General features: G+C 35.0%; 2 protein-coding genes across 4 annotated transcripts in view; one reads left to right on the top strand and one right to left on the bottom strand.

The window, feature by feature from the left end:
- Nucleotides 1-3,740, top strand: part of ERO1A (endoplasmic reticulum oxidoreductase 1 alpha) — a 38,872-nt gene extending 35,132 nt beyond the window's left edge. For both annotated transcript variants that reach the window (XM_064292490.1, XM_064292489.1), the window contains 3 exons: nt 832-918; nt 1,003-1,136; nt 2,704-3,740. In XM_064292490.1, coding sequence (XP_064148560.1) covers nt 832-918; nt 1,003-1,136; nt 2,704-2,764 — 282 coding nt within the window. In that variant the 3' untranslated portion in view covers nt 2,765-3,740. The remainder of the gene's footprint in view (nt 1-831; nt 919-1,002; nt 1,137-2,703) is intronic.
- A 1,674-nt stretch (nt 3,741-5,414) lies between these two features.
- GPR137C (G protein-coupled receptor 137C) overlaps nt 5,415-21,489 on the bottom strand; it is an 85,182-nt gene continuing 69,107 nt past the window's right edge. Inside the window, exons 4-7 of one of the 2 annotated variants that reach the window (XM_003408613.4) lie at nt 12,130-12,279; nt 10,591-10,716; nt 10,313-10,431; nt 5,415-9,309 (exon numbers count right to left, since the gene is read on the bottom strand). In XM_003408613.4, coding sequence (XP_003408661.1) covers nt 9,132-9,309; nt 10,313-10,431; nt 10,591-10,716; nt 12,130-12,279 — 573 coding nt within the window. In that variant the 3' untranslated portion in view covers nt 5,415-9,131. The remainder of the gene's footprint in view (nt 9,310-10,312; nt 10,432-10,590; nt 10,717-12,129; nt 12,280-21,489) is intronic. The other variant, XM_064292487.1, reaches the window with a different exon arrangement.

The following is a 21,489-nucleotide window of genomic DNA, read 5'->3' as shown; positions in this document are numbered from 1 at the left end:
TTCCAACCCTTCCCCCCTAACTTGCCACATATATTACATATAGTTAATCATCACATACAACAGGCACCTCAACTAAGTTACTTTTGTAATTTGCAGATATTTTAGCTTTGGAGTCAGGCTGACCTTCACTCTGAGTTTGCCTCTTGCTAAATGTGGGAACTTAGGCAAGGTATCTAACCTCTCTTAGTTTCCTAGTGCTGCTGTAACACGGATACCACAAGTGTGTGGCTTTAAAGAATGCAAATTTATTTTCTCACAGTTCTGGAGGCTAAATGTCCAAATCAGGGTCTTGGCTGTGTTTTTTCCTTCCTTGTAGGTAGTCCCAGGCTTTCCTTGGTTCCTTGGCTTGTCGAGATGATCCTTACATGGTGACTTCTCCCTCCCTCCCCTGTGTATCTCTGTCCAGTCGGCTCATCTTATAACTCAGAAATGATTAGATTTAGAACTCACTCTACTTGGGTATGATCTAATTAATATAACAAAGAAAACCCTATTTCCAAATGGAACTACATCCACAGGTATAGGAGTTAGGATTCCAACCATACTTTGGGAGGGGGGGGTCACAATTTAATCCATAATACTCTCAGAACATTGCTTTCTTTGTTAAGTGGAGATTACAACAGTGTCCGTTTTTGAAATTGTGAAGATTAAATAAGATCATATATATAAAGATTCTGGTACATGTAGGAGGCTCAATGAATGTTAGTTTTCTTCTTCCTTTTTGGTGCCCCATAGCACCTAGCACAGTGTATGCATACAGAGGGTACTCAGAAAATACTATTAGTTGACTTTAAATTACATCTTATTAAAATTGTGCTAAATTGTTTTTAGGAGGACTTTCGACTGCATTTTAGAAATATTTCAAGAATCATGGACTGTGTTGGTTGTTTGAAATGTCGACTGTGGGGAAAGCTTCAGGTAAGCAACTCTAGCTCAGTCCCATTTCTTACTTATCCTTCCCATGAAGAAGTTCATGATTTTTTTCTTTTTCTTCTGTTATAGACTCAGGGTTTGGGCACTGCTCTGAAGATCTTGTTTTCTGAGAAATTGATAGCAAATATGCCAGAAAGTGGACCCAGTTACGAATTCCAGCTAACCAGACAAGAAATAGTATCATTATTTAATGCATTCGGAAGGTTAGTTTGAATGTACTAACTTTTTTTCTGCTAGCCAAGTAAGTCTAACGCAGCTCATATATGCTCAGATAAAATTAGGTAAGAAATATCCTTTTTAATGACATTAGCTCAGTGTTGAATTATATGATCTTATGGAATACCTCAACTATGTAAATACAGACTTTAGATGATATTCTTTATCTTCATCTATTGACTTTTATAATCATGATTAATATACTGATTAGAATTTAATATTCATTTTACTGATCTGAATATTTTTTCTAATTTTTTAAAAGTAGATTTTTGTGATGCCCACTTATTTTTTAAAGGTCCTGGAAAAATCATACCTTGCTTAAGATAGGTATACATGTACATTTCTCTGTAAATTTAGCATCATATTAAAAAGTTAATAATTCTTTTAAAAACAATTTTCATCAAAATAGTTGGAGGATAAACTTGAAATATGGAATTTACATTAAAAATGTAAATATAGATGCATTTCCTCTGGCCTATCATATTAAAGAATACAGAGATTTATAAAAATTAACATTTTTAGGATACATTTCTTCACCTTAAAAAATTACAGTTATTTAATATTTGAGGCTAGAAATAATTGACCTTCCAAGTTATTTCTTGAGTACCCAGAAGCTTGACAGTTATGGTTTATTCAGTATTCTGCTACATTTTTTATGGTAGAGAACAGAGCCAAAGGACACTTAAAAATAATGAACAGACATTAACTTTCTATAGAAATTAGTGGAAAAAAATTGGTCACACATTTACTATTTTCACTCTTTCTAGACCAGTAGCTTTGGTTCGTTGTATAGTTACTAAATATGGCATATTATTTATTTTTACATATTTATATACTTATACTTTATAATATTACAATCTAATAATCATTTATGTACCTAATGTTACCATATTTTTACACCAATAACGTGCACCTTCTACGTTTGTTTGCCAACTGTGTCTTCCTGCTGTGAGGCATTTTCATCAGCACCAGTATGCCAATTTTTTTTACAAAAATTTAGCATAGCATGCTTACAAAAATACCTCGCAGGGGGAGGGTGCAGTTGGCAAAATGTAGAAGGCGTGAGTTATTTGCATAAAAATACAGTATACTTTATATTAAGGACGTTGTTGTAAGTTGCCATTGATTCCAACTCATGGCAACCCCAAGTGTGCAGAGTATAACTGCTCCATAGGATTTCCAAGGCCGTGACCTTTTGGAAGCAAATTGCCAAGCCTGCCTTCTGAGGCACCTTTGGGTGGGTTTGAACTGCCAATCTTTCAACTATTCGTTGAGTGCTTAACCATTTTTGTCAAGTAGGAACACAATCTATTAAGTATATAAATACTTAAAAATAACTAATTCCTGGGCAGATAACATTATTTTAGTTAGTTTTACCATGTCAAGTTAAGGTTTAGAGTACATCAGATTAGATTAAATGGTTTGTGCACCTTTAAGTTTGTTGAAATAAATTACTTTTCAAAATTTCTGTGCTCTAAAAATGCATAATTAATTATAACTTACAGAGAAAATATATCTGAGATGGTTTCTGAGTGAAATTATTTTTGGTTACAGAATTTCTACAAGTGTGACAGAATTAGAAAACTTCAGGAACTTGTTACAGAATATTCATTAAAGAAAACGAGGTAAAGTGTGCCTGTTTCTGGACAATGGAGGCCAAAGAGTGGAATTTCATTCAAAAGCGTAATAGCAATGACAGTCTTAAGCCAAACCTTTTATATAAAGCTGCTTTTGTAAGAGGAGATCTATATTGTTTTAAGCATATACTTTTTTGTAATTGTGTTGTCTGCGTATAATATTATTGTGAGTAAAAGTAATTCTTCAATAATTTGGTAAAAATTTTAAAGTTCAATGTTGAATAAAATCAGGATTATCAAATTCATATTGGGTAAAATCAAGTGAATGATGCTTCACTTCTCTCCAAGTAGAGTTTTGTGTCAGAAGATATAAATAAAAATATGGCCCACGTGACAAGCATTGAATAGGAAAATGGTAAGAAGGCTCATGAACAACCTATAATTAATAGCCTAGAATTTTTAAAATACATTTAGGGTGCCAGATAGAGCAAATAAAAACACAAAATGCTAAGTTAAATTTGAATTTTAGATAAACAGTGAAGAAGTTTTTAGTGTAAGAATATCCTGTACAATATTTGGGGCATACTTATATTGAAAAATTTTTAATTTATCTGTCTCAAATTAAAATTTAACTGGGAGTCCTATATTTTATCTGGCAACCCCACATACACTGGTATGAAAGAAGTCACTTTTAATATTATATTACTATTTTGATCAGGCTGTTTGGGTGTATGGAAAGGAAAAATGACAACTCGAAGGCACATAGGCAATTTCTAAACATTGTGAAAAGTTTTACTAGATTTATATACTTATCTCATAATACTTTCCCTAGTAATACAATTTTGGGAAACTTTTTATTTTGATATAATTTCAAATTTACAGAAAAGTTTTAAGAATTGTACAAAGAGCTCTTTTACCCAGATTTGCTATTTGTCTGTATTACCTTTATATTTTGTGCTCTCTGTATGTACACACATACACACAAACAATTTTTTTCCTCAGTCATTTAAAAGTCAGTTACAGGCATTATGCCCCTTGAACCCTAAGTACTTCAGCATGTAATACTGAATACTTTTTTAAAACTGATATCCTTAATGAAAATACACACAAAAAGAAAAATCTGGAATTATAGCACTATGAGTCTTAAAATAGGAATCATTTCAAGTTCTAATCTCAAATTCTTTTTGAGTTTTGTTGCCCTTTCTATACTTGAATCTGTATAGTAATAGGACATGTAATTTTTGTTTTTTATACATGAGATTCATCCCCTTTGGTTCCCTAAAACTAAAGTTTAATGTTGGGAGGTTTTCATTAGTGGAACTCCTCAATGATAAAAATATTTAAAGAAGTTTAGAAATTCATATCAAATGGAATTGTAGGGAAAATGAAACTGTATACCTCAAAACATGTACCTTTTTAATATATGTATTAGCAGGTATACCGTGTTGAGATGTCACATCATTAATAGTGCAGGGCTTATTTATATAAGGTTTAGGAAATGTTACTTTACACTGCTGTATACTTTTCTTCTTTGTCCCCAAGGTCTGGTACAATGTCAAGCACATAGTGGATATCCAATAAATATTTGTGACCGAATGTATGAATATGTATCCAATATTTTAAATGAATACTCACTGAGCGAAATTTAACCATATGTGTCCCATTTTTCTTTTCCCCTTATTTTCTTTGAATAGGGCAGGACAAGAGAAATAAAAAACCACTAGTTAAGTCAGTCCTCTTGGAGACTCAGAGGACTAGGAAGTAACCACCATACATAAAAGTTTAAGAAATTTTGTAATACTCTGAAGTACGGTAGATGGGTTCAAATTGTAATTTTGTCTGTAACTTCTCTCTCATTTTATGCCTTTTTTTAAAGAGCCAAACTCTGTGACAGAATATCCCTACCTTCATTTTGTCACTTCCCACTTGTTCCTTAACGACAATCTGGCTTCTGGTCCCATAGTTAAGAATTCCTTCCTATAAAGTCTGAAATCCTTATTCTAAATCCACAGATAGGTTCACAAGCCGTTTCTTATTTCACTTTTCTTCCTGCACTTGACATTGCTCACAAGTCTCTTAAAATTCTTTATTCCCTTGGTTCCTTACATTTCACTTGCTCCTATTCACCTCCTTTTCAGCCTCCTTTCATTTATTCCTTAAATGGTATTCCTCAGGCTTTCATCCTTGTTGTTCTCTTGGGTAATCCCAATCTGATAATTTCTACATCCTTATCTTTAGCCCAGGCCTCCCAATCAAACTCCTTACTGTATATCTTCACTTGGCTGTCCCACAGATAACCTGTGTGTGTCTAAAACAGTCATTCTCTCCAAAACCTACTCCTGTGCTTACGTTCCTTACTTCGGTTAATTTCAGGACCATTGTTTTCTAAATTTATTAGACTCACTTCTCCTCCACCTTCCCTCTATCCAATTAATGTCTAAGCTCTACTGATTTTATCTCCATATCTGATACATCACCATCTTTCCATTTTTGTGCTCTTCACCTGCAGTACTATGCTAACTTATCTCCTTATCTCAGCCTGTCTCCTCTTTGTTGCTCCACAATGCTACCAGAGTGGGTCTTCCATTAGCACTCTGACCATGTCCTCCTTGCTTAGTACCCGTCAGTGACCTCATGCACCTTCAGGTGAAAAGCAAACTCCTTTACTTGGTGTACAAGATATCCCCCTCACCCTGACAATGTTCTGATTAAACAGACTCACAATTCTCTATGTGTGCTACATGGTCAGGCTCCACACCGTGGTACATACTGTTATCTTTGTATTGAGTATCCTAGCCCTCCTTCCCCATCTAGAAAATTCATGTGTATCCTTGCAGGTCCGGTATAAGTATCTCCTTTGTGAAATTTCTCTTCCTCCATTCATGGAGAGTCATCTAACTTCCTCTTTTGTGCCATCACTGTAATTAGAACCTACCTCTATTGTATTACTTATTGTACTGTATTGTTTTTGTTTTTTAAAGCCTCCTTTACTAGAATGTGAGCTCCTTAAGGGCAGGAACAAAACCTTTATTCATTTTTTAATCTCCATAGTTTTTGGCATATGAATGGTTAATAAATGTTTGTTGAGTAAATTGCTTTTAAAGTGACTTTGTTATATTAGAGGTCACACCTTCATTCAAATATTCTTTATAGCAAGAGTCAGTAGACTCCCGAGGAATTGTGGACTTTAGGGGGTCAATAAAGCTTCTGATACTATATTTAAAATTTGGTGGTCTTTTTGGAGGGGGGACTTGAAAGGAGTCTATTCTGGAAAAAAAGAAAGTAGCTTTTAAGGGAAAGGGAAGCATCACTGAGGAATTTCTTGAGTAATCGAAAAATAGCTGCCTGGGGTTATGGACTACTTAAACTGATTTCTGTTTAATACTCTAAGGGGAATGGGACAGGTTATACATTACTCCAGATAAGGAACTTAATAGCTTAATATTTGGATATATATGTATTATCTAATACTTTATTGGTATTTTAAAGTATATGGCATTTCATATCAAATTGGTGTATATTCCTAAATGATTTGATGTTTAGATGTAAGCAAACTATTGTTTGTAACTCCCGATATTCTTCTCTTTTCTGTAGTAGCACTAGGGTCCTTATCCTTACATGATGGAGAAATGCAATAAGTATATATAGTTCATTGAGAGAGATTAAGAAAACTAGACCTCCAAATAAAACCACAAACATTTTTATTTTTAACAGTAGTGTTTTGTTATAATTTAGTGAAACAACAAATAAATACATTCATTGGCCACAGCTATACTTTTACAACCAGTTTGAAACTGATTATATAGCTGAGAAACACTGTTAAATAATAAAAAAGCTATGCATAAAAAAGCCACTTGAGCTATAAATTATATCTCCCATAAAACTACAACCAGATACAATGAGTGATAACAGCTTCAAAATTAATAGCCACCCAATTGTAACAATAAAAACAAATAACTGCTAATCACTGTAGAATTACACACTTAAGCAATGAAATTTGCTTTTGTAATTAATGAACCAAAAACGAAGGTCTGAAATTGTCATCATGTGCTTCAGTACAGGATGAACAGGGAATCAGTAGCCCTTTGATTTTATAAACAACTCTTTCCTTCAAGACCAAACTTAAAGTGCTCCTAGTGCTTTGGAATTTTTAAGAAAAATTGGGCCAGAACCTTATCTGTCTTTGTCTTTGGTGATGTATTGTGGAAGATGTGAATAAGAAGACAAATGCAAGAATTCAGGTACCTTCGTCAGTGATAAGAATAAACTTAACAAATCTGAAATTTGGAAAAGTCAATATAGCTAAAAGAACAAAGTTATATTATCTGAAATATATTTTTTAAAGTAATCTTTGTTTTTCTGGCCAAATAAGAACATTATCTGGGGAAGCCTTACTAGAACAAATTTACTTTATCACCTTGAACTCCAAGGATTAACAAAACCAACACAGATCTTTTTAGATAGCTCTAGATAATTAGGTATCTAATATTAGCAAAAGAAATAGTTGGCATCCTGAAAAGAAGTCTAAAATTGAAGTTGCAATTAAGTGCATGTTATGTGTCATATTAATACCAAGGTTAACTTTTGTACTGTGCATTTTCTAATAATTTGGTTACAATGAAAGAACTTCTTATAAACAAACTCAAAATAACATAACTAAATTTATGGTTCTGATTGAATTTGAAATAATTTTATATTATAATTTTGTTATAATTTAGTGAAACAACAAATAAATACATTTTAAAGAAGTAAAATGTAAAGAAATTGTAAAAAGAAGAAATTTCTTTGGCTGTGTATCAACCTCCCAAAAGATGGAAATCATTAAAAATTGTTTATTCCTTAGAGCTTTTCACCTACTGTATATTTTTGTCGTTACTGCATCGTTATTAAAAAGTTGAAAGACTGTACTTGAACAAATAAGACATAACTTTCTAATCGATGTAGACAACAGAAAAAGACAGTTGTATTAGTTTCAATTCTGAAGAAACAGATCAGCAGACAATTGTATAGTTAGTTGTCTTTTAGCATGCTGTGATAACTTCCCAGTGTTGCCTGTTCCACTGGCATCTTGAGGTATTTAGCATCTACTTTTTTCCATATAGACACTGGTAGAAAAAGTGCATTTTTAAATTCCCTATTATCTTAGCCTACCATATATTTTTTAGATTTGGGATAGGATATTCAAGTCAATTTTAGCGCAATTCTAAAGGTATTGCAATATTAACCACAGGTTTTATACTTACCTAGTTAGTACCTTTATTTTACATAAATTTACTCATTTTAGTGCTGGGATTAATTTGAATTCAATTTAATTTGGCTCTGCCCACATATAAAATAAAAATATAAAACTACAGGAGAAATTATATGTCTTACAAAGTATTGCACTTGAGCTCACTGCAGTAATGTATCATGATTTAATTTACCTGAGGACAATCTTGCATCAATAGGTAAGGTCAGCCATGTCTTGTTTTAGCTAAATAGAATGCTTTTTAAAATGTACCAAGTTTTAACTTAGAATTGTACATTTTATGAATAATTCTCAAATGCATCTGTTAATGTGTTTAGTCCCAAGAAGTTTCTACCAAAATTTCTCTTTCCAAAAATCACTATTGCTTTCTTGAAGAATCATGCTTAAACTCGACTACATGTATCTTAATCATACGAAATAATCACTTGACAAATTCTACTTCAAAGTAGCAACACAATTTGCAATGGTATATTTTACTTTTGAAGAAATGACTGTGGCTTTCCAAAGAACACTGCTGGTTATCACTGTAAAGAATCACTACTAACATCTGTTTAAAATGATTGCTTAAATATTTTCAGTTGGCATTTTAAAGTCATGCTTAAAAGAACTATCTCCAGTGATTAAATATTTTGAGATTTTTAAAAAGAATGATACATTTTATGCCTTAATTCTGTACACAGTTCACACTGTAAAACTTTTATTGGGTAAGAATTCTATATAGAGTACACCACAGAATACACAGACTTTGATTTATGTAGGAAAATTGTCTCCCAACTTGGTGTACAATATAATATGCCAGTGTGAAAACTGGGATATGAGTTTGGGGACTGCAGTTTACTCTTTCGGAACAAAGATAAAAGTGCAAATAGGCAAAGATACATTTGATGTTCCAAAGTCAGGGTGTTTGGAGGCCATCTCAAGTGCCTTAAGATCTAATTCGTCTTTTCTTCCTCTCCAAATTTTCTGTTCTACTTCATTTTACTAGGAAGAGGTCACAAGTATCAGCTATGTCCTCCACTGGGCACAGCCACATTTCCAGGCTTTGTTCTCAGTTGCAACAGATGATGAAATGTTTATGTAGATGGGATCTAAACATGTTGAATATACACATTCATGAAAAACAATTCAAGAATTATGACTTGGTAAATTTAATGCTGTCAGTTTTGTGGTGTTGCATATAAGCTATGGTGATTGTTCATATCTAAATTGCTACAAGTAAAGAGCAAAGGAGCAGTATCTGTCATAGGTCCATTCAGGTGGGGAGTGACTGCATAACTGTTGCTGCCACACCCGGTCATGGTGCCATACCAGCCCAAACCTTGCGAATTTGATAAACTGTAAGAAAAAAGGCAAAGAAAGCCATAGGACTGTGGTCAGTTTTTAAAGTTTTCAGTGAATTTTTAATATAATTAGTATCAAATATATTGAAATATGTTCTTTGTCAAATAACATGACTTTACAAAATTTAATGACTTTTATCTAATATTCTTGATTTCACCCTATATTACAAATGTAATAAGTATGATCCAGAACTGATGATTATTAGATCATCATCAATATGATGCCTTTTATGTGCTAAAGTAATATTCTAAGAAGTGTGTGTATACATATATATACATATATATGTGTGTATTATCTGTGTGTGTACATACACACACACACACACACACACACACTTCTTTAAGACTCAACAGTAACACTATGAGATAGGTTCTATTATGACCTCTATTTTGCAGATGAAAAATTGAGGCTCAAAAAACTGAGGCTAAGTAACTTCTCCAGATGAAATTTGGGTTACAGAAAATGCTCTATTAAGCTGAAAGCATTAGATAGGTATGAATTATGACTTTCACATTGCCTTGATACACAGTGAATGGTATGCTAGTTAAGGACTTGGAATGATTTTGGAACAAGGAAGGCATGGGAAGATTTCCTGTGGTACCTAAGGATCCCAAGAGTTTTATCTAGGGTTATTCTTAGATTTTAAATAGCCCTAGGGATATGGAAAAATATAGCTAACCACTGTAATAGTATTCCTTCCCTGCCCACCCCCAGCTCTGAACTGACATGAGGTCCTGAAATAAAATGGTACCATTTAACTCTAAGGCATTTTATCAAATAAAGGTAATCAATATACAGGCTTACAGTCAGAAGGTAGTTCTTTAAAGTGTATGTCCCACAATGGGTTTACCATCCACTGCTCTAAGCGCCAATTTTAAATGATCTTAGTGACACAGACCACCAAATCACCTTTTTTCATATTTGGGTTAAGGCTTAGATTGTGCTTTTCAATCTATTTCAGTAATAATTCAGGCTTAACGACGTTCATTACATCTACCTTCCTTCTCGTGAACTTCCCAGCCTTGGCAAATCATCATCACTATCATACCGTCTTGGATTGTCGAAAAAGTAAGCTCTGGAACTATAACTGTGACTATTTATCATTCCAGCCGGTGCCTGTGAACAAAGTATCAGATAGCATGTAAAGATTTATTTTTCAACTCAGAAAGATTGAGATCTACAATGATTTTTAGTCTTAAACTTTGCCAAAAATATAAACTTTCCATTATTTTAAAAAAATAAGAACTGGTATTAGGGAATATTATGATATCGTACCAAATTCTGATTTAATCTCTGTGCCCGGAAAAACAGTACCACTGACCATGCTGGCACATGTTCCCACAGAAAGAGTACCATTCCAAATACTATATAGTCTTCTCCACTTATGTCTTCTATGTGAGCCTATAAATAAAGCACGGCAAAGCAATTTTAAAATCTGTTTCAGGTATAAGCAATCATCCTCCACAATTTACTTGCTTTAGGAAGAGTAAGTTAAAACATCAAGTACAAGCACATAACACTTAAAAATTTTCTAAATTTTGTGGTTTCCCATGTAATGATACTTATCCTTTAAAGGACATTAAAATGCTTTGCTATTAAGTAGAATAAAAAGTGATTACATTTTTCAATGTATCAGTTTATGAATATACTTTTAATATACGGATAATATGTAGTCATCTCGTTTTTAGGCCTCATAGTCTGAAGTGAGTAGTTATAAAGAAACCGCTGATTTCTGCTGCTCCATAAGCAACATACTGGCATTTACCCTGGGTTACTCCTGTAGAGAAATTAAGTCACTCAGCTCTGCTGCTACTTAAAAATATGCTTTTGGGTCCAACCTCCATACTGAATTTACTGCTATTCTGTCAGATGTTGGGAAACCCTGGCGGCGTACTGGTTGAGAGCTACAGCTGCTAACCAAAAGGCTGGCAGTTCGAATCCACCAGGCACTCCTTGGAAACTCTATGGGACAGTTCTGTTCTGTCCTATAGGGTTGCTATGAGTTGGAATCGAGTCGAAGGCAATGGGTTTTGGTATCAGATGTTGGGAACAGGGAAATGGAAATGAGAATGAAGAAAATCTGGCACATGGAACCACATATGAAAATTTCTTCTCCTTAGGAAAGTTGAAATTCTGGTAAAATAGTATTCCAGGATGCCTTAAATTTGGTATGAAGTTAAATTAAAAAGCTTCGTTAAGCTGGAGAATGCTGGCAGGTGAAATATGCATACTGTAAATACCATCCTGGGAATTACTGTAGCAAATACCCTTACACCCAAAGAACTGTGAATGATTTCTCATTAACAAGACTGATAACACCAGACTGACATGAAAGTAATTATTTAAACTTCTAAAACGGAAACAAATATTTAGGTTATATGTAATTCTTGGGTAAGAGAGAGTTAAATTTATCCTAACAAATTAAAGACATACCCACACTCACTGGATAATGACAGGCAATCCATTTATCTAGAGATATTGTTTTTTTTTATTGGTTTTAAGTTGGAATTGACTCTACAGCAATGATTTTTCTTTAAAAAATTAGTACAATAGATTTATGGCCCATATCAAGCTATTAGTATTATTTACAAAATGAAAAGAAAAAATATTCCTTTGGAAAAAAGTTCTCTCTGAAGAATAATTCTAAGCATCACATATAAATGAGGATTTTTATACCTAGATACTTAAGTATGATTACTGATAATAGACAGATTCCATAAAAGTGTTTGTAAGTTAAATACCTAAAATGCTGTCCTAGTTAAGGCTAATTTCATTATCACATTGTTAGATTGGCAATATATGGTAGGTACCTACCTTATCTGAAAGATTATCCCAGCCATAATTAAATGGACTTTCTAGTGTATCCTGAGATATGGTGATCACCACCAAATTATAACAAGCTCTTGACGAGTAGAGAAGAATGACTACAGAGCCTACAACAACAGTCTGGCACAGAGATATACCCTAAAAGAAATAAAAATCACCATCACAATACCCTGCACATTTATCATGACAAGCCATTCACCCACATGTGGTATGGTCAACTCTCCTAGAAAACACTAAGTAAGATCTGTTAAACTCCTGATTATCTGGTTTTATCAGTCCTATTCTTCGAGTCAATTGTGTTGAAACTACCCTGTTAATATGTATAAGTTCTTTGCCAGTTTTCCCAGTGGCAGCTGGAGGATTTTGTTCTGCCAAGGTTACCTTCCTTAAGTAATGTATGAATAAACAAGTTGGCAAAAGATCTGAGCTTTGTATTAATCAGAAAGACAAGTTACTCACAATGAGAAAAGGATGGGGAATAGAAGCATTAGTCCATTTAATACACTGAATTTTGAATCAAACAATGGAAATACAGCTCCTATACTATTTTGCCCATTTTATTGGATTTTATTAGCATGTTGATGCTAGCTCACTACTGATGCCATTACAATGATGACATGATCTAGGTGCCCAAAAGCACTTTCCAATCCATAATATTTTAATATAATGGGTTTCATCATTTCCTAAAATATGGAAAGCTCTCAAACTTAGTGGTTCTCAACTAGAGTGTGTATATTCAGGAGGGAAGGGTATCACCTTTTGCAGGGATTCTTAACATGAGGTCTGTGTTTCAATATGATTGGTTTCCTTTGTAATTCTATGTATTTTATCTTATTCATTAAAAACATTATTTCTAAAAGTGGCACCACTGCCAAAGAGAGCCCTTGCAAAAAATATCCAATAGGATATGTCTTAGTTTTCTAATGCTGCTGTAACAGAAATACTACAAGTGAGTGATTTTAAAGAACAGAAATTTACTTTCTCACAGTTCAGGAGGCTAGAAGTCTGAATACAGAGTACTAGCTCTAGGGCAAGGCTCTTTCTCTCTTTGTCTGCTCTGGGGGAAAATTATTTCAGCTTCTCTAACCCTGGCATTCCTTGGTTCCATGATGAGCTCTGTGTGGCATCTATTTTTCCCCCATTTGTGCTCACTTGTCTGTGTGTCTAATCTGCTCTTTTTACATCTCATTAGTAATTAGGCTTAAACCACACCCTACACTGATATGACCTCCTTAACATAACAGAAAATCCTATTCCCAATGGGATTACATCCACACATACAAGAGTTAGGATTCCAACATATAATCTGGGTAGACACATACAATCCATAACAGCATGGTTTGGAAGCTCGTATTTTAGTTGTCATAATGATTAAGGATGGAGCCCTGGAGCTGCAGTGGTTAAGCACTTGGCTACTAACCAAAAAGTCGGCAGTTCGAATCCACCAGCCACTTCTTAGAAACTCTATGGGGCAGTTCCACTCTGTCGTATCGGGTTGCTGTGAGTCGGAGTCAACTCGACGGCAGTGGGTTTGGTTTTGGGTTTGGAATGATTAAGGGGCAATGATGGCATTTAGTGTACAAGGTCTAGAGATCTAAACCCATTGCTGTCCAGTTGATGCTGACTCATAGCAACCCTAAAGGATAGAGCAGAACTCCTCCATAGGGTTTCCAAGGTTGTAAATCTTTATAAAAGTAGACTGCCACAATTTTCTCCCATGCTAGTGGGTTCAAACTTCTGACCTTTCGGTTAGCAGCTGAGCGCTTAACCATTGCACCACCAGGGCTCCTTCTAGAGATGCTAGATGACCTGCAATTCACAGGAGAGCCCTCCACATAGGAGAACTGTCCCATGACCTCCATAATTCCAAATGTCCTCTTGGATAGTCATGTAGTTGAAAAACCTCTGTATAATTACCTTACTCTGTTTTACATATAAACAAAGCATATACTTACATAGTTTAAACAGATGCCAAAATTTCCAACAACACATAACATGTAAATAGAGGGAAATTTGTACTTTGTTTTGTTCAAAATTTGACCAAGAGTTGTTCAAATATTTCAGAAAATCATGACACTTGACAGCAACACTGCTTGTTGTATTTAAATCACCAATGCAACCAGGGGTTGATTACCCAAAGGTAAGCACCATGCTTACCTTGCTTACCAGATCATCTGTAGTGAACAATTTCACATTTTTTCACCACATCAAAGACTCTGCTTCTAGGTATGGCTGGCGTCTGTCTCTCTCCCAACTCTACAGCACCTTCCTACTGAATCAAAGCCTCTTCAAATTTATAATCCCTGACGGGGTGGATGATGCAGCAAGCAAGGTTAAGACAGGCTTAATTTTGCTTACTTACTAATCTATAGTGAACAATTTCATCATGGGTTTCACCACATGATGATCTGGTAAGCAAGGTAAGCACTGTGCTTACCTTGCCTATTGGATAATCTGCCCCTGAATGCAACACACTGTTAACAGTCTGCACTTGTAGTTGTCCCATTCATGGTTTCTATGAATAGGTACAAGCATCTGACTATTACATCATGCACCAATATTTACATATTGAAATACTTACTTTTAAATTCCCTTTTATTTATGTTATAGTTACAGCATCACACTGAAATTTTGAAGTTATGTGTGTAGGTAGGTTAAATGACCTATTAATTTCAGGATAAAAACAGGTTATAAAAAGAAGGCATTAGGTCTGGCAGGGTTGAGAACCATTATTTTAGCTGACTTCCTTGTAAGAACAACATATTTTATAGGCATATGAGAAGAAAAAGAAAAGATGAAAGATGCTTTGAAAAAAGTACCTTTTTAAAGCTAATCCATTAGTATAACATTATGAATGAAAATAAACAAAACCCTAGCAAGATTAAATATTAAAAAAAACCAAAGCTAAAAATTTCTACAATGAGCATGTTCTATTTCTGTAAATACACAAAAAAATTATTGAGAAAGTTAATCTAAAATCAATCTACATCTAATTTTAATAATACTATATTATCTAATAAAGTCAAGGCAACAGAAAACAGAATGCTGTAAGCATTATCATCCTCTAAAATAACTTTGAGTAAGTTTACATTCCCTGCTTTAAAAATAAAATGACTGCTAAAAAAGGAATATAGAACGTCTCTGCTTAAACTTGTACATAGCATAATTTTTAAAAAGATTATTGTGAATGAGACCAAAGAATCAATAATACTGAGGAATTAACAAACAAAACTGCAACCAAGTTGTATACATATAATAATGAAAGAAATCCATGGATTTAGAAAACGAAGTAATCCTGCAAAGTACAGGATTACTCGAGGGAAAAATAAGAATGCAGCAACATAGAAAGTGTTGTCAAATAGTTAAAGAAAAACTTCCTAAAATAAGTAGAGTAATAAACAATTTCATTCAGGAGCAATCCTCAAAGAAGGATTTAACTTCCTTCCCATCACTGGCACCTCCATACCACTTTTTAAAAAATTCCACACTTAACAAGTAGAATAAAACTTCACTACTAAATAGTTCAGTATGCATACTATTAACTAGATTTCAAAATTTATTTACAGGTATTTTTAGGATGCAGATATGCAGGTACATTAAGATATCATTCTATGGGTCCTGACAAATGTGTATACCTGTGTAACTCAAATCTCTAACAAAACATAGAACATTATCAGCACCCCAGGAAATTCCCTCACACCCTTCCCAGTCAATCCAAATCCTCAAGCCCTCAGAGACAAATACTCTCTTGATTTTGTTTTTACCACAACTTAGTTTTGCCTATTCCAGAATGTCATATAAATGGAATCATAGACTATAAACACCTTTGTAGGTTTCATTCATTCAGCATAATCTTTTTGAGATTGCTCCATGTTGTTGGATGAATCAGTAGTTTGGTCTTTTTATTGCTGAGATACAAAATTAGGGTGATCAACTCTTCCAGATTTGTTTGAGAGTTTCCTGGTTTTAGCACTGAAAGCCCCAAGTCCAGGGAAACTCCTCAGTCCCTGGGCAAATTAGGCCAGTTAAACACCTGTATTATATGACAGTTTGTTTATCCATTTTTCTGTTGATGAGCAGCTCAGCTGTTTCTAGCCTTTGGCTATTACGATGAAACTTCTATGAACTTTCTTGAAAACTTTGTGGATATATGCTTTCATTTCTTTTGGGTGAATATCCAAGAGTAGAATTGTTGAATCATATGGTAGGTTTAAGTTTAGCTTTGTAAGAAACTGTCAGATCTTTTTCCAAAATGGATGTGAATTTTACACTTCCAAATGAAGTATGAGAGTTCCAGTTGCTCCACATCAGAGTCAACATTTGGAGTTGTCAACCTTTTAACTTTAGCCATTTTGCTGGATGTGTAGTAGTATCTTATTGTAGTTTTAATTTGGATTTAACTGATGACTAATGATATTAGGCACTTTTTCATGTGCTTATTGGCTACTGGTACATCTTCTTTGTGAAGAGTCTATTCAAATCTTTTGACCACTTTTAAATTGGGTTGTCTTTTTTTATTGACCTGTAAATCTTTATATATCCTGTAAACCAATGCCTTGCAGATACATACATATATATATATATATATATATCAATATGGAAATAACCACAAAAGAATAAGTTGATAAATTAGGCTTCATTAAAAATTAAAATTTTTCAAGGCAGGGCTAAGATCGTGGAGCAGTCAGACATTTCCAGTGAACCCTCTTAAAACAAAGACTCAAAAAAAACAGGTGAAACGATTATATTTATGACAAGCTAGGAGCCCTGAACACCAAAGGCAAAATTAGAAAATGGACCGAGTGGCAGAGGGAGGGAAAGATGGTTTAGAAGCGTACAGGAGTTGCCAGACCTGAATTGCCAGGAACCCTCAGGCACCATTTCCTGGAACGATTGCAGCAGGCTGCTGATAGCATTCGGCAGCAGTTCCTCAGGGAGAAACAGCTGGCTGCACAAACTACTCACACCTGTGGAACCAGAGAAGAACGGCGCTTTCGGCAAAAGCTAAATACATGTGTATATTTTACCGTGCCTCCAGCCCCCAAGCCGGCTTCAGTGGCTGTTGATTTCCCTGGGCCTGAGACAGGCCTTGCTGACCATCCTGAGCCATTCTCCCAGCCTGGGAGAAGGAATAAATTCACAATTAGGGGAAAAGATAATCTGCCAACTCCACTAACCTGGGGAGCTCAGGACAGAAGCAGCTCCTGTCCAGGCATAAACGGTCCATGGACTTTGAATACCTTTCCCACCTGCATGGACCTATGTGGCCCTATTTCAGGAGAATAGGCCCTTGTTGGCAGACTTCAACTGTTTCAGCTGTGTGGTAAAGAGGTGGGTGTTTGATATTTGACACTGCTTTGCCTATTAAACAGTTTCCTTACCTATGTACATCAGGAGCCTAAGGACTGGTGGGTCCACTCAGGTCACCAAGCCAAACATGACAGAGGTCCAAGGACAACTGGTACCTACCAGTCCTTATAACCAAAAGCATTGGGTGCCCAGGGTCCATCTGCAGAACCCACCCATCCATGCACTCTACGGAACAGGGACGCACTTTCCTCACAGACACTCGGGGAACGGTCATCAGCTCCCTGCCTTTTTCAGAGTGTGACACCCTGCTGCAACAAGATACCGGTACCTACACCAATCACCCCTGCCCCTCTAAGACTGTAGGACAGAGCCCGTACCACACACTTGATGACCAACTACCTGGACACCTGAGCTGAATCCATACAAGAAATTTGAATGGAATCCAAGGCTCATATACCTGATAACAGCTCTAGCAATCTGGTGACAGGATGTTAGAGCTTCAAAGGCAAAAGTAGTCAAGCTAACTCACTCAAGCAACCTATTTGGGCATATCAAAACAAAACAAAGCAAGAAGCTAAGATACAGTAAACAAACATAAAATAAACTAATGCAATAACTTGTAGAAGGCTTGGAGACAACAGTCAATATCAAATCACATAAAGAAGCAGACCATGATCACTTCAACAAGCTCTCAAAACAATCAAGAGATCTTCTGGATGAAGGTGCATTCCTGGAATTATGGAATGCAGAATACAAGATTAATATACAGAACTCTTCAAGACATCAGGAACGAGATCAGGAAGGAGATCTGGCCAATATTGAGAACAAGCCAAGGAACACAGAGATAAAGCACGTGAAGAAATTAAAAAGGTTATTCAGGAACATAATGAAAAATTTAATAAGCTGCAAGAATGCATAGAGAGACAGCAATCAGAAATTCAGAAGATTAACAACAAAATTACAGAATTAGACAACTCAATAGAAAGTGAGAGGAGCAGAATTAAGCAAGTGGAAGGCAGAATTGGTGAGACTTAAGATGAAGCACTTGGCATCAATATATTTGAAGAAAAATCAGATAAAGGAATTAAAAAAAATAAAGAAAACATAAGAATCATGTAGGACTCTATCAGGAGAAATAACCTATCAGTGACTGGAGTACCAGAACAGGGAGGGATAACAGAAAATACAGAGAGAATTGTTGGAGATTTGTTGGCAGAAAACTTCCATGATATCGTGAAAGATGAGAAGATACCTATCCAAGATGCTCATCGAACTCCACACAAGGTATCTCTTCAAAGAAAGTCACCAAGACGTATTATAATCAAACTTGCCAAAACCAAAGATAAAGAGAATTTTAAGAGCACTAGGGATAAATGAAAAGTGACCTACAAAGGAGAGTCAATAAGAATGAGCTCGGATCACTCAGCAGAAACCATGCAGGCAAGAAGGCAATGGGATGACTTATATAAAGCACTGAAGGAAAAGAATTGCCAGCCAAGAATCATAGATCCAGCAAAACTGTCTCTCGAATATGAAGGCGAAACTAGGACATTTCCAGATAAACAGAGTTTAGGGAATTCATAAAAACCAAACCAAAACTACAAGAAATATTAAAGGGAGTTCTCTGGTTAGAAAATCCATAATATCAGATGTCAACCCAAGGCCCAAACACTGGACACAGCAATCAGATGTCAACCCAGATAGGGAAATCATAAAAATAAATCAAGATAAAAAAACGCTCAAAACAGGGAAACAGTGATGTCATTATATAAAAGAAGACAACATTAAAACAATAAAGAGGGAATGTAGTCATAGATCTTTTGTGTAGAGAGGAAGACAAGGTGATATAAAGGAATAAAATTAGGTTTAAACTTAGAAAAATAGGGGTAAATAATAAGGTAACCACAAAGGAGACTAACAATCCTACTCATCAAAATAAAATACAAGAAAAAAATAGAGACTCAGCAGAAATAAAATCAAGAAAAATGAATAAGAGGAAAAGACAATATATAAACTACACAGCACAAAAAATTAAGTGGGAAAAAGAAAATGTCAACAACACACAAAAAAGACATCAAAATGACAGCACTAAACTCAAATCTATCCATAATTCTGCTGAATGTAAATGGACTAAATGCACCAACAAAGAGACATAGAGTGGCAGAATGGATTAAAAAAACACAATCTGTCTATATGCTGCCTACAAGAGACACACCTTAGACTTAGAGACATAAACAAACTAAAACTTAAAGGATGGAAAAAAATATATCAAGCAAACAACAATCAAAAAAGAGCAGGACTGGCAATATTAATTTCTGACCAAATAGACTTTAAAGTTAAATCCACCACAAAAGATAAGGAAGGACACTATACAATGATTAAAGAGACAATATACCAGGAGGATACAACCATATGAAATATTTATGCACCCAATGACAGGGCTGCAAGATACATAAAACAAACTCTAACAGCATTGAAAAGTGAGATAGACAGCTCCAAATTATAGTAGGAGACCGCAACACAACACTTTCGGTGAAGGACGGAACATCAAGAAAGAAGCTCAATAAAGACATGGAAGATCTAAAGGCCACAATCAACCAACTCAACCTCATAGACATATACAGAACACTCCACCTAAAAGTAGCCAAGTATACATTATTTTCTAGTGCACATGGAACATTGCCTAGAATGGACGACATTGCTAGGGCTTAAAGCAAGCCTTAGCAGAATCCAAAACATCAAAACATTACAAAGCATCTTCTCTGACCATAAGGCCATAAAAGTAGAAATCAATAACGGAAAAAGCAGGCAAAAGAAATCAAACACTTGGAAACTGAACAATACCCTGCTCAAGAACAACTGGGTCAGAGAAGACATTAAGGATGGAATAAAGAAATTCATAGAATCCAATGAGAATGAAAACACTTCCTATCAGAACCTTTGGGACACAGCAAAAGCAGCGCTCAGAGGTAAAATTATACCAATAAATGCACACATACAAAAATATCAAAGGGCCAAAATCAAAGAATTATCCCTACAACTTGAACAAATAGAAAGAGAGCAACAAAAGAAACCCTCAGGCACCAGAAGAAAGCAAATAATAAAAATTAGAGCAGAATTAAATGAAAATAAAAAATGAAATAGAGAACAGAAAAAACAATTGAAAGAGTTAAGAAGACCAAAAGCTGGTTCTTTGAAAAAATTAACCAAATGGATAAACCATTGGCCAAACTGACAAAAGAAAAACAGGAGAGGAAGCAAATCACCCAAATAAAAAATGAGATGGGAGATATTACAACAGATGCAACTGAAATTAAAAGAATCATTTCAGATTACTATGAAAAATTGTACTCTAACAAATTTGGAAAACCTAGAAGAAATGGATAAATTTCTAGAAACACACCACCTACCTAAACTAACACAAACAGAGGCAGAACAATTAAATAAACCCATAACAAAAGAAGAGATTGAAAACGTAATTAAAAAACCCCCAACAAAAAAAATCCCTGGCCCAGACGGCTTCACTGGAGAGTTCTACCAAACTTTCAGAAAAGAGTTAAAGCCACTACTACTAAAGGTATTTCACAGCATAGAAAAGGGTGGAATACTCCCAAACTCATTCTATGAAGCCAGGATATCCCTAATACCAAAACCAGGTAAACCCAAAAAACCAAACCCATTGCCACTGAGTTGATTCCGACTCATAGTGATCTGATAAGACAGAGTAGAACTGCCCCATAGAGCTTCCAAGAAGTGCCTGGTGGATTCGAACCACCGACTCTTGTTTAGGAGCCGTAGCACCTAACTGCTACGCCACCAGGGATTCCTAAACCAGGTTAAAAAAAAAAAAAAAAAACTACACACACACAAAAAAAATTACAGACCTATATTCCTCATGAACACAAATGCAAAAATCCTCAACAAAATTCTAGCCAATAGAATTCAATAATATATCCAAAAAAATAATTCACCGTGACCAAGTGGGATTCATTCCAGTTATGTAGGGATTGTTCAACATTAGAAAAACAATTAATGTAA

Source organism: Loxodonta africana, chromosome 10, assembly GCF_030014295.1.
Source record: "Loxodonta africana isolate mLoxAfr1 chromosome 10, mLoxAfr1.hap2, whole genome shotgun sequence".
Taxonomy (NCBI): domain Eukaryota; kingdom Metazoa; phylum Chordata; class Mammalia; order Proboscidea; family Elephantidae; genus Loxodonta; species Loxodonta africana.
This window is presented reverse-complemented; position numbering and strand designations above follow the sequence as displayed.